At 33.9% G+C, this 17,177-nt stretch overlaps 3 protein-coding genes across 3 annotated transcripts; 2 read left to right on the top strand and 1 right to left on the bottom strand.

The window, feature by feature from the left end:
• Positions 1-1,498: 1,498 nt before the first annotated feature.
• TRIADDRAFT_32481 (uncharacterized protein) lies at positions 1,499-3,584 on the top strand (the record flags this gene model as incomplete). The annotated part of the gene is made up of 11 exons (XM_002117324.1): positions 1,499-1,564; positions 1,687-1,779; positions 1,850-1,979; positions 2,165-2,232; positions 2,404-2,472; positions 2,569-2,619; positions 2,730-2,818; positions 2,929-2,999; positions 3,105-3,208; positions 3,374-3,448; positions 3,522-3,584. 11 exons carry the CDS (start codon positions 1,499-1,501, stop codon positions 3,582-3,584), a joined length of 879 nt encoding a protein of 292 aa, XP_002117360.1.
• A 5,032-nt stretch (positions 3,585-8,616) lies between these two features.
• On the top strand, positions 8,617-9,828 carry TRIADDRAFT_32367 (uncharacterized protein; the record flags this gene model as incomplete). The annotated part of the gene is made up of 1 exon (XM_002117323.1): positions 8,617-9,828. The coding sequence occupies one exon, from the start codon at positions 8,617-8,619 to the stop codon at positions 9,826-9,828; it is 1,212 nt and encodes a 403-aa protein (XP_002117359.1).
• Positions 9,829-10,645: 817 nt separating this feature from the next.
• On the bottom strand, positions 10,646-14,264 carry TRIADDRAFT_61342 (uncharacterized protein; the record flags this gene model as incomplete). The annotated part of the gene is made up of 10 exons (XM_002117267.1): positions 10,646-10,776; positions 11,003-11,054; positions 11,207-11,274; positions 11,760-11,858; positions 12,021-12,143; positions 12,429-12,475; positions 12,516-12,576; positions 13,011-13,139; positions 13,651-13,797; positions 14,111-14,264. The coding sequence occupies 10 exons, from the start codon at positions 14,262-14,264 to the stop codon at positions 10,646-10,648; spliced, it is 1,011 nt and encodes a 336-aa protein (XP_002117303.1).
• Positions 14,265-17,177: the final 2,913 nt, after the last annotated feature.

The following is a 17,177-nucleotide window of genomic DNA, read 5'->3' as shown; positions in this document are numbered from 1 at the left end:
CACCGAACTAACTGGTCCAAGAAAGCTCTAGCCATATTCAGGCAGCGCCAGAGCGCTTATCATGACGTCAACTCCAGAACAATTTTACGCCATCACACACCTCTGATAAATTGGTAATTAATTCATCACCTATTGCACCTTTTAAAGGGTGCTTTCAAGGCGTATAGCCGGAGGCTTTACCGTTGAGAAAATTCACCCAGTAAGTGTTTTACTCAGAGCAAAGGATATCGCAACCGAATCAAGTCCAAGTCATGAATTTTGCTAATTTTCAACCCCAATTCCGGAACTGATTGAGCGTATCAGAATAGTCTGCATGAATAGCGTGAAACTATTCTTCGCTGTTGTTGAATCAATAGACTTGTGAAGAAGAAAATAAATGAATTTACAACGTTTTACAAATTCATAATCATGCAGTGTTGTATTGTTGAATCAACAATATCAGTCATAATTAACTCGTGATGCACATGCTGACGTAGAAAATATTCAACGCCTATTTATTGATCTTATCATAGGTTACTTTTAGGAAAACGAAAGCATAATGGCAGATCGTGACGACTCGTAAGTACTAGACAATTTGGCGTTTTATAGATTATATTGAAGATGAGGTCAATTATTATTACGACAACTACCGGTCATTGCAGTACTCATTGGCGTTATATTGATTAAAATATCGAGTCAATGATTACTACATAACCACGACAATTTTTATTCGACTGTATAGCCTGTAGTAATACTTATTCCAAGACTATCCTCACAATTTACATAGAATAGTCTCAACTCTACCTCTTGTTGATGTTACATCTAACTTCATCAGTTACATTTCCTTCTAAATCCACCGTGAATGAAGCTGCTTACATATTAACAGTATTCTACTATTACGTTTAGAAATGATGACGGAAAAGGAAAGCCTACCTTTACCTTTGGTAAGTTGAGCAGCAAGGATACTAGAGTGTTATATCAATTTACTTTTAATTACGATCGATGATTCAACTACGCCCATTGGGCGTACTTTACTCGATCCAATCAATAGATTTGCTCTCAAGGTTCCCACGATGTGGTGGGATTTATTTGTAGTGCTCGCGTAAATTAAATATAGAGATTAATAGCAATAGCCTTAAGATATACACATCTGAAATCGTGGATTCTGTACATAGATCCAAAATTGTTCAACGATCCTAGAGTTCTAGAGGCGTTCCAAGTAAGTCATATCGATCATTCGAAATAAAAAATTCAACCCACTTATTGACAAAGCCGTTGGGTAGTGTAGTTTACACTAAAACGTGTTAATATCACGAAGATATCAGATCGCATTTTGTTTTTAGTAATAATAAAAAGATTATTTATTTTGCGGCAATAGGGAAATTTCAACGATGACGCAATTGTACTCGAAGCCGATGATCAATTTGACTATAATAGGTACTTTGCCTGTATTTATTGTTTGTATGTCCATATCATCATCCTACCTTGATACCACAAATACCAATAATAATACATGTCAATGTTAAATTACTTCAGTTTGCCAGCACCTGTTAAGAGACGTATCAAAGCCTTGAAGAAATTGCAGGTAGCCTATGCACAATAAATGAATGACGTCTTAAAATGCTCAATGTACAATACTCAATTTTCTTACTATTGCAATTTCTTAAAATATAACTGTTAACCCTGTAAATCAAATTCCTAATCTAGTTACAATACTTGGAACTGGAAGGAAATTTTTATGAACGTGTACATCGTTTAGAATGTGAATTTATGGCAGAATTTAACAAGATTACTGCTAAGGTTAGAAAGAGATCCATTATCATTTCTATTAAAATCATTCTATCTAATCTACGGTTTATTATAATGTCAGCGAAAAGATATTGTGAATGGATCTGTTGAACCCACCGATGAGGAATGTGAATGGGAGGAAGATGAAGATGATATTTCCGTATGCAATTGCGAATATATTGTTTTTTTTATCTGTAGTCAAGTCGACGAATGTTGGATTTCTTAAAGGTAACATTTGCAATTCATTTCGCTTTAGGAGAATTTAAAGTCGAAAGCTAAATTAGCAGATGATGACGAAAAAGATGCCGAGCAAGATAGTAAGGAGGATTAGCGATTAAAATCGAGAAGATGTTATTCTGTGCAAAATAATTTTGCTTTCTAATGCGGTTTCTATTAGGCCGAGGCATTTCCAACTTTTGGTTAAATGCTATGAAAAATACCGACTTGCTTAGCTCAATGATTCAGGTGTATATGAAGTTTGAATTATTTTTATTCATTGGCTTACGTTGTTTTCACCTTTGTATGAGTGCATACTTCCATTCATTCATGTGTAATATATTTCTTGTTTTATAACGTTAAGTATAAAACGCAAATTTAGTTATTTCAATCTGCTTACTGATGGTAATTCTTTGTTAGGCTGATGACGAACCTATTCTAAAACAACTGACAGATGTACACGTATCATATACTTCTGGTGAACAACCGGTATGCTATAATTCTTTTGTCTATCTAGACTATTTCTGTCATACTACATAGAGCATAGAGTGTGAGATACAATATCGATGTTATGATTATAAATAGGGTTTCAATTTGGAATTTGTCTTCAAGCCAAATGAATTCTTCAGTAATACGGTAATTTGAAATTTTAATTTACTTTGACGATAGTTTTAATAAATCTACTCATTCAACTTTATCATTTATTTGTAACTGAATTGTTATTACTACGGTGAATTCCCCCGTAGACTCTTACGAAACAGTACTTGTTGCGATTTGATCCTAAGAAAGATGATCCATTTTCTTATGATGGCCCGGAAATCGTCTATTCGAAAGGGTAAAATTTAATTTTCTATTAACCATGGCCTATTGCTGTAAATGGATCTATTGTTGACTTCATGATCGACCTTTTTCCTTTTTATACTTATTTTAAATGACAAATTTTAGATCAAAAATCGATTGGAAAAGAGGTAAAAATGTTACGCAGAAGACTATTAAGAAGAAACAAAGACATAAAGGTTAAAATAGATTGCCAACTACGTACAATGACGGACAGTTATCTTGGTTATGTAATAATAACATATGAATTCGAAAATACATTACTATTACTATATGCATATTAGGCAAAGGATCAACACGTACGGTTACACAAACTGTGAAGAGCGATTCTTTCTTTAATTTTTTCAACCAACAACCATGTATGTCTGTTACTATGAAAACTTTGGATGTTTTATTACCTTATATTCTCCTGTTTATTTTTAACATCTTATTGGCATTTTTCTTCTAAACAGATTCCGCAGATGATGAAGATTTGGTGAGTTGTACTTTACGGTTAGAAACCTAATTTATGTTTGGCTCGTTATCTGATCGTAGCATGATCAATCACTTTTAGGAAGAGGATGCTGAAGAACAGATGGAAATCGATTTCGAATTAGGGCATTTCTTCAGAAATAGGCTAATCCCAAGGGTAAGGGAGTTTAAAGTTTTCTTTTCAACTTGTCGTTAAGCATTAAAATTTATATTTTAAAATCTCTTCTTAGGCCGTGTTATTTTTTACTGGTGAAGCCGTTGAAGATGAGGTATTCTTACATAATAGATTTTGAAGGTTTATCTGGATAATAAGTCGCTTTTCCTTTTTCAGTATGATGACGAAAGCGAAGAAGAGGAAGAGGTTTATATTTGTTTCAATCATCGTTAACTTGTTTATATTTTATCGTTGACATAAAATTCATAACTTATAGTAGGGATACGTTAACCTCTAAAGCTTGTTATCTTGAATTACTATATGTACGGTTGTAGTACATTCAGTCTAACATAATTGATTACTTCTTTATTGGTATATATTCAGGATGCTGAAGATGAAGATTCTGACGCAGATCCATCGGTAATTCCTATTATATCATTGCAAGTTGAAGAAACAACGTTATTTTTTGTTTAATGTTCTTGACTAACCTTACTCGTACATTGCAGGCGCCCCCGAAAAATCCTCAAGAATGTCAGAACCAACAACAATAACTCGGGCGCATTGATTGATGGATTGTAACACTGAAGGTCACTTGCATCATTCTGGATTCTTTTTGTACTAAGATTATCAAATGTCTGTATCACCACATCATTATCAATAATGGTAATAATTTACAGTACTGTACTTCTCTAAACTATTAAAATGATGTATTCATTTTACAATTTGTAATGTGAACTTGGCTTTAATCGAAGGGTCATTCATTCTTCAGTGCGATCTAGATACTGTAGGTACATTGACTTGAATTTTGCGCGTTTTGCTTTTACCGTAAAATGAAAATTGAGTAGATTGTTCAATCCTAATTTTTTAGGCAAGCTTCAAGTTGCATATGTGTGTTAGCGTTAAGAATAAAAATGTGCAATCTACAGTATAATACCCCGATTAACGCTATTTTCTGGTTTGATGTGTACGGCTTTGACTACGTGTATTTCCACAAGTTGCATCATCAAAGTTACTTGTAATAGCAATTGAAATCGCAAATCGGAAAGGTTTTATGTGGTATAAATGTATCTATACGGTTACAGTTTAGTTATTAACTTTAAGCAATAACCAGTACTTGCTACGTATCGGACGCCTTTATCACTGATGGATTACTGATGTGCAATTGTTAAGCTCTATTATGAAGAATTGAAGATAGCCTGTACAAAGTGTCTTTTCTCTGTTTTTGTTCATGAATTTACTGGTACTAAGAACCTGCGATAAAAAAAATGAGTTCTAATAGAGATCGGAATGTCCTTTCTTTCAGTATTCTATTTGCACAAAATGAACATCAATCGATGCTAATTTGCGATAAGTACAGTAGTGTCCCAAGGGCTCGTGGTGATTGTTTGATGCGTCCACAAATTACTTCAACACGATTGAGCTCAGCTGGACTCGAGCGTAAAGTTTCAAAAGCATGAAATGGATATAGTCCGATTACACCACCGATCTGACGCCATCCAGTCTATATACTGCACTGTACTATATTAAACCACAGCATTAGGTACTTTACTATTTCTTTATGTACATCTACGGTAGCTGTTGAGTTCAGGAAAAGCTACTATTGTCGTCTATCGTATACTAAGTGTGCAGTATACCGTAAATTACCGGCATATTTTCATGAGTAAATTGGAGTTTTTCATTGCTTTATCAAGACCTAAATGATGGTTGATTCCCCATAAGGTACAATGTTTTCTGCAGTAGTTAGGTTTGATACCTTATATTAACCTCTACAGTATCCGATAATTAGATCAGTAATTGATGTTCACGCCAATTTTTTCATTTTAATAAGCTATCGGTAACTTTTCAAGAATAAATTATCTAAATTTTGTCAATAGAGATCAAAAATTATAATGATTTATTAGACGTGATCAATAGCAGCCAAATACAGTGATTGAAAAATCGATCTACGCTGAGAATGAGTACAGCCATATTTTCCATTGATTGATACCCATACTGTTTTAGTCAAGAAATGTCATCGGTTTACTTGTCCAATGGCCATCCTACCATTAATCCACAACTAATTGTGATGTTTGCCCTTTTTCTCCATTGTCGTCCAATAATGACTGTACAAAGTGGACTGGACTATGGACTGTAATAACATTTCGGAAAGCCTTTCTAGTTTCTACGGTACATCTGCCTTCTTTGTTTGGTTTTGGGTTGGTCTCGTGCTTAGGCTTGTTGGAGATTGCTACGGTACTATTGATCGAATTGCACTGCACGCTACACTCTACTGACTGGATGATGCCATCCTCTCTTTCATTGTCTTCATTTTCGACTTGAACATAATTGGTATTCATGTCAACAATATGCAGATATACTGAAGAAGAAAATAGGAATATCAATTCATTAGTGCAACCATCGATCCATTTTGTCCCATTTTTAGCCAACTTCCATTTCACTGCCATGATCTTTACTTGACAATATTGCTTTCCTAGATAGGCTAGATTGTCAAGTGGACAAGATGAAATAATGCCTGCTAGTGATCGTTGATGAAGAAGAATCTTGACCAATTGTAATTTCAGCTTTTCACCGATTGTTGTTTGCTTTTAAGATTGAAGCTGAAAGATCGGAAAGTCTCTCCTTCATTTGGCCAAGGATGAATTTATTTCGTTTCCATAAATCTCGCACTATTTTTCTCGTTTTTGCCTTCACTCTTGTGGTCAATTTTTATATCTATTTCAGCCATCGAACTGACGACAACCACAGCAGCACTCATCTAGGTAAGTTATCGGACAAAATGAACAATCTCCATCGCGTAAAGTTAGACTGAATATAGACTCGATTCATTCTTGCGTATGAACAGGAAATAGAATCAGTATGATAAACAGCCATAGACAGTATTCAATGATGCTGGAATCATGTCGTTGTAGCGTGCTCATAGATGACAGTAATGTGTTGAACTAGCCGTTCCAACGAGACTTGATAAGCGACAAATCAATGTTACGATAAACGACACTTGATGTTAAAAATGATGAGAACAGTAATCTCCGATAACTGCCTTCAATGAGTATCTGGGGAGTCAGAGTACCTTTTTTAATTGGTGTGCCAACGACAGCAAGAAAACTTAACCGATCGGCATATTTCTTAATTTTTCACCACGTCAATATAAACGCATTGCATTTGACCAATTCTAATTCAATCAAACAGTTCATCATATTATTAAGAAACCTTTTCATCTACTTGCTTACTCGATATCAGCCTTCATCATCATCGTGGCTCACTTAAAAGAATAACTTTACGTGATGAGAACAAGGACAAGAATCAATATCAACGTTCGTATTTATTCGTTTAGACTATACACACAAAAAAGTAGATTATTTCCTCTATTGGGAATAGCAAGTGAACGAGAGATAGCCAAGATTATATTCTCGTGAACGTTTCAATACTGTAGATAAAATCAAAGTGCTTGTCGTGTTGAGCTAAAATTGCTCTACTGGTATAGATTTACTAGTATGATTAGCGTACACGTATGTCTTACTAAAAGCGTTATATAAAGTCACTTATAGGTAGGATAACTTCGCTAACAGGAATGCACATTCAAGCTTATAATAGGAAATTGAACCAGAACCGACCTATTTTAATATTACAATGTTTGACTACGGTTACTCAAAACCAAAAGGAATCTACAGAGGGTCAACATCATATTCATTTGAATAATAGTATACAACATTGATAGTTTAGCATGAAAGTTTCTTCCATTTTCTGTCGTTATTCTTGTACTTGTAATAGATTGCAGGCATAATTAGCGTATTCCTTTCTAATGGGTGTTAAATGACAATATCAAGGTTAAACCTGGCAATAGGAAAGCAAATTCAAATGGTCAACATAATATTACTTTAAACAATGCTGTACAGTAGAACACAAATAATGAACATGGTGGAACACTTCTTTCTCTTCTAAGCATGACATTACATGATAATATCAAGGTTAAGAGTGATAGAATAGTCATTGAGAGATGGGTAACATAATATTCGTTTGAACAATAGTATGCAAAACTGATAGAGAAAATGGAGGTTTCTTTCACCTTTTACTGATGTTACTCTACTGTACTTGTATTTGTTTAAAAGAATGATAAAATGGATGACTTTATAGTAACATGACAGGATCGTATCGAGATTCAACTAGCACTAATAGAATAAGCATTGAGAGATGGCTAATATATTATTCCCTTGATCAATAGTGTATAATACTCGTGGAGAAAATAGAAATTTCTTTCATCTTTTGCTGATGTTACTCTGCTGTACTTTGTATTCGTCGAAAGAATGATAAAATGTATTACTTATGATAATATGACATCATCATATCAAGATTAAATCATTTGCACTACAAAGTAATTGACACTTGGTAAACGTAATATTATACAGTAGTTAAAATGGAGATTTCTTTCATTTTCTGCTGTTATTACTATGCCGTTCTTGGATTAGTTTAAAAAAAGAATTGATGATAAAACGTATTACTATACACTACTTTGTAATATCATAACAGTATCATATCAAGGTTAAACTATTTGTATTAGAAAGTGATTGAGACTTGATTAACTGAAAAAATAGTCCACATGACTATCGTTGAAATACAAATTTCTTTCATCTTCTGCTCTTGTTATACCATATACTTGTCGGTATTAGCGAACAGGCATCATTATAATCAGCATCTTTCCTTCAATCCAATCAATAGAACATAGTAGAATGTAATTGACAGTAGTTACTTCACCGATAATAACCACCATGTTGATGCCATCTTTATGTTGCGATATTTTAAATTTACAATGGTTTAGCCACTGTTTTTATTACCAAATTCAATAAGATAATATTGCAAATTAAAATCAATCAACGCGATTGTTAATTAATTTCTAAAGCAAATAGATAGCATAAATATTGCATTAAACTAACAGTATCGACTGTAACCTAAAATCTTAAATTTCTGAAAAGTAATTATAGTAATCTAGAAAGTGGCAATAAATTTATAATTCTATTCATTTCCATTAGTGAATGCTTTTAAGAATTCAACAACAGTTAATAACTGTGCCTGCTACGGCCATCTTAAGAATAAAAGTATTGCTATTTTGGAAGGAAAATGGCCCGATCAACCGCGTAAGTTAGTCTTAGAAAGCAATGCGAGTATTTCTTTTACTTATGCTTAAGTCAACTCAACAATCTTTATTTAATTCATTTTTTTTCTTTCAACCCTGCGTAGGCTATTTAACAATTGGAATACCTACTGTCAAGAGAGCCAGTGCTGATTACTTATTCAAGACGTTAACATCTTTAATTAATAACTTGAATGGCAAAGATCAGAAAATGGTTAATATTATTGTATTTCTTGCCGATTTTGATCCACTATATAAGTTAAAACGAGTACAAGAGTTAAAGAAAACTTATCAACCTTGGTTAGAATCAGGCTTAGTGCAAATTATTCAAGCTCCACGCTGGTATTATCCAAAGTTGCGTAATTTAAAGCGTAACTATAACGATTCGCCTGATCGTGTATTTTGGAGATCCAAACAGTGTATCGACTATGCCTTCCTATTTGAATATTCAGCTACTCTTTCACAGTATTACATGCAATTAGAGGACGATGTTGTTACCTTTCACGGCTACTTCGATATAATTCGTGACTATATTCATCGACAGCGACATAAAAATTGGAGCAGCATTCATTTTTCTACATTAGGTTATATCGGTAAATTATACCGAAGTAGTGATATTGTTGAATTAGGACGTTTTTTCTACATGTTTTATGACGAGCATCCAGTAGATTATCTCATCAATTTTTACAGTAACTTGAAAATGTTACCAAGTAATTTAGTTTATTTACCATCATTATTTCAACATATTGGTATTAAATCTTCGCTGAAAGGAAAATCCCAGCCATTAAAGGACATACAATTTGCCCTTGCTCGTGTCTATAATAGTAATAATCCACCAGCAAAAGTTACTACAACATTGCAAAGTTATGGTGGAACTGAACCAGAATTTGCTTACGGTAAAACTGTAACGTATTATTGGTGTAAACAGCCTCGAGCGAAAGATACAATTACCATCATATTTCATAGTCCTATCAAATTAAAACGGGTAGCTGTATTAACTGGTGACAAGGCCAGGCGACGAGATTGCTTACACACTGCCGAATTGCAAGTTTCTTCTACTTATTACCTTCAACAATGTATTAGCTGGAATAAAATTGGCGATTTCAAAAGAAATGGTAACGTAGACATTGATGTGACTAACCTTAATCAATCGCCGTTTAAAAATCCAATCCGTTGTGTTAGAATTTATATACCTAATAAATATCGCAATTGGGTGATATTACGCGAAATTGCAATTTGGTCTGAAGCAATTGAGTAAAATCCGAGCTTTAATTTTTCATCAAAAAGGATGAATGTTTCGACGCAGTCTAAATTAATCATAGTTTCGAATAAAATTGTAAAAACAGACGGGAACACGGTTTCTACCGACCGAGATTAATAAATAATTTTGCAAGAAGTTATCCAGTTTTGATGACCTATCATTTAATTGTTGTTTTCTTTGCAATAGTCAATCATTTATTTAATTGAATATTTCAGTCATCCGATGTCTAGAAGACCGGAGCTTCACTTTGTACTTTGTCTTTCTACAGTAATACTGCGTGATGTACAGTTTCCATGCAAGTAATTATCGTCTGTATTTAAAGATTTTATACTCTCATTAAAGTATTGGTTACTCATTTACATTTTGTGAAGTGCGTTTTGATTACTTTATGCAAAAATACCACTATTACTTGGCTAAGCATCAAGTTTACCAATATTGGTAGTTCTAGCTTATGTACATATTAAACAAGCTATTAATGAGTCCATCAGCTCATGATTAACTTTACAAGACTTCTTGCATTGCAAAGCATTAGAACTAATTGCAACAGTGCACGATTACCTAACTATGTATATTAAAAACTTGACCTTCACTAAACCCTTACAAATTATTAAGGCTGCAAGTAATTACAGTACTTATAGTTTGAAACAGTCAATATTTTTATTGCTTTACTGGGAAGTCGTTTGAAGCAGTTTATGATTAGAACAGATTGAGACAACGCTATTCAATTGTAATTGCACTATTAATCAAAGCTGTATATTAAACTAGAAGAAACGAAAATCTTGTAACCTATGATAATATAAACTAGTCTAATCATTTAATCTAGAGTTTCATCCGACATTAATTCTACAGAAGACAGATCGCAATCCTCTTTTGTTAATAGAATCCATTCGCATGTAGAAGAGTTTCTGTATTTCATTGTATCCAATTCGAATCGTCTGTTACTTTCTGTAATTTATTGGTAATAATACAGTTAGAATCGTAAAGTACTGCTGCAATCTACATAACGTACAAAATAAAGCAATAGTAATATGTTTAAAGCAGACTGGGTGTGCGGATTCGGCTAGACTTTCATAATGAGAATATAACAGCCTCTTCTGAATATTAGATGTAAAGATATAATTTGCTGCTATGTATCACAACAATACATATTTGTCGATGCAGCTTAGCTTACCTTTTTCGAGCTCTATTAGAACATAATCCGCTAGTTCAGCCAAGACGTTGACCTGTAAGCATTGGATATATGCACCAATATTGGAACATTAAGTAACTAAAGAGGCCTTACACCACGCGTAAACAACAATTAGCACACAGTACAGTAAATACTTATTTGTTAAATTGTTTACGTAGTTTAATAAAAACGCAAAATCTAATAAACCTCAGAATTAATTTGTAATTCTGATAGTATCGTTACACATTCAGTTTCACAAAGGCAGTTGGCAACTTCTAAATAGGTTAAGAATTCAAATTGAAGAAAATTATTGAAAATAATTTTATAGGTTGTTTTCATAGTTATTGCATTAAAGAGAGTACACAAGTATATGTTAGTATGTAAATATATATACTGTATATATATACATATGACGTGAAGCGGTCAAGCTTAATGTTAATTGTGGCATTTGCAAATATCATAAGAGTTTATACAGTATTTACCCGGGTGTGATGCTGCGGCATATCCTATCGCAATCAGTATTTCAACACATAGGTTCTTATTATTCTTACTGTTAATGATTGTCCTTAGTATTGTTACCAAGTTGCAGATATAATCCTTATATGTAGGCTTGCATTCATTATTTTTGACTGTAAATATATACAGCATATATGGACAATTCAGTGACTAGGATGATTAAAGATCACAACGTGATAACTCGTATTGGTATATTCTACTATGTCGAGCTCGTACGAATAATTTGCTTTCGTTACAATCAAACCTTCATCAACAAAGCTATTGGAAATCATAATCAGGTGGTATAAGGCCTTTAATGTGATTGTTGATTTCATATCCTTATGCCATTGTTTAAGAATGTTGTCTATAGCCCGGTAAAGGCATCTTAAGCCATCATTGTAACGAAATATTCGTATATTCCTCGCTATCAATACAGTACATCGAAATGCTCATTTAGTTAACTAAATGTGTTGCTAAGCCAGTTGCCATTGTGAATTCACACCTAGCAGAATTATAGCACTATTACCATGATTATCAAGTAAGACGTTTAAAATACTGGTTACGGTACAAAGCAAGACCAAATCTTGGCTGTTTTTCAAAGCAGAAATTAATTCAGGTAGCATAAAAGCGCATTTGTTCTGATTGGTAACTAAAAAATTGTATGAATCAAGATGGTAGAAGACAGATAATAAGCAGTCAATTTTTAAAACTAGGAATAGCTTCGGTACAACCCAGGCAATACTTTCACTACCATTAGTAGGATTAGCAATACAGCATGTTATGGCACATGTTACACTCGCCATCAAATCCTGACATATACTGTTTTGATACACCATAGTCTCCGATACTTCTCTTCGTTCTATTGCATAACTGAAAGAAAGTATTTTAGCTAGATTGTAGTACTTTAAGGATTGCACATTGTGCAGCATCATACCGTTCTTAAGAAAGGCAGCACTACTATACATTCGCATCTTATAATGGCTAGATGACACAAATGCCAAACGAAAACATTACATCTTACCTTAATAGATCACAGAGTCCGTGCAAGCATCTGGAATTCCCAGCTAATACTTGTCCTCGACCTGCAGATTGCATTCGTTATTTTAGGCGTGATTCGCTATCTGCTGTTTTCTATCAAATTTCTAATAACACTTTTAATATTCGCAAGAATCGTTGTGAATTATGTAATCTAGTAAACACATACACTATAATTTGAAGACCAAAAATGATATAGCGTACTTTGCAAGGACTTTTAAATTATTCATAAAATATAGAACTAATCTTTAAATGGCTTCGATCTATACTGATAGTTCTTAGCAAAGCAACATTATTGTAAGCACTGTTAGCACTTTACTGTCAGTAGAAGAACTACAAGTTATTTTGTCATAACTAGTTTCAACAGTTTTGCATCACAAATTACACAGAGTTCAATTTGCAGTCCATCATGACGTGTATTCCAGAAACAGTAGAAATGTATGGGACTAATTGATTTAAGGTACGTAAAAAAAGTACTTACCATTTTTAAATGCAAGACAACTAATTAAATACGCAGCTGATGCCCAAGCATCCTTGGTAACAACTGAAGAGAGGATAGCATATAAACTATTGTATAAGGATTGAGTGTAAACATGAAATTTACAGTTTCCTAGATAACACCGGCGTAAAAGAGAAAGTGGAAAATTGCTTTAGGCATTTACACCTATATAATTCTGTCATGTAGGAGATTAGCACATAGAAGCTACGTTCATCTCAAATGTGCGTTTACAAAGCCATAAGCAGTAAACCTTTAAGATATTCGGTTGGCCGGTAAAGTGTACGAAAAGTAAATAAATTAGAGCCACTCTTTACAGCGGGATCAATTTCACATATTAATATAAAGCAAGTGCAGGTATGTTTATAATCTACATCTTAGATGTCGCTTTCGTTTTTATCATTTACTGTTAAGATACTATAATGACCATGTGGGATTGTAGAGGCTTGATCTATATCGAAGGAAATCAAATTGTAGGATGCAAGTATTGATACAGCTTATACTGTAATTACGCACATCAATCACTGTCACTTTTGTAAGCATTTTAATGTGCTCGTATTGAAGAAAAGCAGCTCCAAAAAAAACGTGTTAAGTGCTACCATCTGATAGTAATAAGATACTTTACCGTCTTGTTCAATACAACTAGCCAGTGCCATTAAAGCCACTTTTAATGTCTGGCAATCTCTAGAAGTTAAGATCACTTGCTGTAAAATGTCAAGCCCTCCGCGATGATAAATACCGCTGATAAACGGATTGATTACCGCATGATTCCCTGTACAAAAAATTGCAATATCATTCATTCTTTTGGTAGGTTACAATTTAAAAATGATAAGACGCAAGCTAAAAGAATTGGTTATTTCTTCCATTTGTAAGTTTAAGATCAAAGTTCTTTAGCATATAGAATTGGGAAATCAATCCGATTCATTGAATTGGGTTAACAAGAGGATTAATACAGTGATAGTGACGAAATGGCGATGCGTTCAGCGAGTAGATGAAAGCCGTCCAGCAATGACGACGTTTCAAATAGCCTCCATCATCCATTACCAGCCCATATCAATACATTACTAAATCTCATTCCTACGTACCTTTGCTAGAGCATAACATTGCTACACAAGCCATTGCTTGATGTTGAGTACTTGGAATTTTTAAAGCTTGCATTAAAAATTTTAAATCTTTTTCCGAAAGTACTTGACTGTTTATCAATGAATCGTCATGGAAACTGCTGCCTTGTTGATCCATTCGTCTTTCGATGGATCAATTGCTCTTTGAAATTTTTTTCCTAACCTGGTCAATCGTATTCAGACTGTAAGGAGAGTAAAAGAGAAGTATTGCCAATCAATTTTTTAAAGCAAGAAGACTTTTTTTCAAACTCATGATAGTAAATTATTGAATTAGTTTGATCTTGCTAATGGAGAAAGAAATAACTGGCAGCAAATTCATTATATCAACTGCACGACCCGCTGGCGTTACACTAGTACTTTGACGGTACTGATTTCACTGGTACCGATAGCACTATTGCTCGCTCATACTAATTATCTTGCAACGTTGAAAATTGTCAATGTAAATGTTGTCTTAATTGGTCCATCCGTCTTTCGATTATTGAATTACTCTTTGAAATTTTTTTTCTAACCTGGTTAATCGTATCCAGACTGTAAGAAGGGTGAAAGAGAAGTATTGCCAATCAATTCATTTCAAACTTATTTATTGTAAATTATAGAATTAGTGTGATATTGCTAGAGGAAAAAGAAATAACTGGTAGCAAATTCATTGAATCAATGGCACTATCCGCGCAGGCGGTAACACTCGTACTTTGATACGGTCATCCGGTACTAATTTCACTCGTACTGATAGCACAAATACCAGAGATTTCTAAGACTAATGGAGTATTGATCACTAAGACTAATGAAGTATTAATCACTAAGACTAATAGAGTATTAATCTCTAAGACTAATGGAGTATTAATCTCTAAGACTAATGGAGTATTAACCACTAAGACTAATGGAGTATTAATCTCTAAGACTAATGGAGTATTAATTTCTAAGACTAATGGAGTATTAATCACTAAGACTAACAGAGTATTAATCACTAAGACTAATAAAGTATTAATCTCTAAGACTAATAGAGTATTAGTCTTAGAAGTCCGTGACTATGCTCGCTCATGTCGAATAAGTATCCTGCAATGTTGGAAACAGCAAATGCAAATGTTGTCTTATTGGTCCATCCGTCTTTCGATTCTTCAATTACTCTTTCAATTTTTTCTAACCTGGTTAATCGTATCCAAACTGTAAGAACTTTGACACGGTCATCCGGTACTGATTTCACTCGTACTGATAGCATAAATACCAGAGATTTCTAAGACTGATAGAGTATTAGTCTTAGAAGTCCGTGACGATGCTCGCTCATGTCGAATAATTATCCTGCAATGTTGGAAATAGCAAATGCAAATGTTGTCTTATTGGTCCATCCATTTTTCGATTATTCAATTACTCTTTGAAATTTTTTTTCTTACCTGGTTAATCGTATCCAAACTGTAAGAACTTTGACACGGTCATCCGGTACTGATTTCACTCGTACTGATAGCATAAATACCTGAGATTTCTAAGACTAATAGAGTATTAATCTCTAAGACTAATACAGTATTAGTCTTAGAATTCCGTGACGATGCTCGCTCATATCGAATAATTATCCTGCAATGTTGGAAACAGCAAATGAAAATGTTGTCTTATTGGTCCATCCGTCTTTCGATTATTGGATTACTCTTTGAATCTTTTTTTCTAACCTGTTTAATCGTATCCAAACTGTAAGAACTTTGACACTATCGTCCGGTACTGATTTCACTCGTACTAATAGCACAAAATACCACGGACTATGCTCGCTCATATCGATTATCCTGCAATGCTGGAAACAGCAAATGCAAATGTTACCTTATTAGTCTATCCGTCTTTCGATTGTTCAATTTACTCATTGAAAAATTTTTCTAACCTGGTCAATCGTATCCAGACTGTATTCTGATACGGTCAGCCGGTAATTATTTGACTCGTACTATAACATTATGCTCGCTCACATTAGTACCATGCAATGTTAAAAACTGCAAATGTTGCCTTGTTGCTCTATTCGTCTTTCGATGGATCAATTGCTCCTTGGATTTTTTCTTTCCAACCTGGTCGATTGTCTCCAGATTTGCGTAGCCTGGAACTTCTCAACAATTTTCCCCTTGATGTTAAAATAGGAAACACTCTTTAATGAGGAAAGAAAAATTATTATCGAGTAATTCCTGCCGGAATTATGCGTATTCTGTTATGACAATGTTACTGACTCGCTAAATTGATAGAATCTTTGACACACTCCAGGCCGGCAAGTAGAATACCCGCTCACGATACCAGGAATTACTCCTTGGTTATCACTTGTGTGTCCATGGCTTCATAAACACTACATTAGTTAATTTCATTTTCCAGTAAGTCAGTAATACTATCATAAAATGACATCCTGGCTTTTGCACACTGCCGTATACTGTACTGTACAGTACTATATAGTGGAACTATTGATTCATCATAGTCATACTATTGAAAATCTCGCAGCAAAGAGACTACTCTTTCCTTAGTCGAAGCTTTTATTTCAGTGCTTCTACTCTTTATTCTATATTACTGTAACCTCCAGTCTATATCTTTTCCAAGTATAGTAGAGGACCCGTGAATGAATTATTCCTGACTCAGTGTGTGATATGCGTCAGTTTCATATACCCACAGACGTACAAAATTCGGACAGTCAAATTTTAATATATAGTATAGATGATATATTACTATTTATATCTACTGAACATGCACACCAACTAAATCATATTTAGGTAGCGTTAGCCAATAAAAGAACGACAACTCAGGTAAAATGTCGCAAATAGGACTCTACCATTACTTGGTCTAACTTCATTAATAGCATATAAAATACATATGAAAAATTAGTAAGAAACATAGTTCCAAGGTTTAATGAAGCGTGTTATGTACGTAACATATGCATATGCATATGCGGATACGACGCTGATATGGAAATCTTTACAGAGAAAGAATTTAAGGCCATAGGTGAACTAGCTAAACAGTGAACATCCGCTTGTGATATTCCTTGCAGCCATGCGCGGTACAGTTTATAAAGTAGATTAGG

This window comes from Trichoplax adhaerens, genomic scaffold, assembly GCF_000150275.1.
Source record: "Trichoplax adhaerens TRIADscaffold_23 genomic scaffold, whole genome shotgun sequence".
Lineage (NCBI taxonomy): Eukaryota > Metazoa > Placozoa > Uniplacotomia > Trichoplacea > Trichoplacidae > Trichoplax > Trichoplax adhaerens.
Note: the sequence above shows the minus strand (reverse complement) of the source record. Positions and strands in the feature narration are given on the sequence as shown.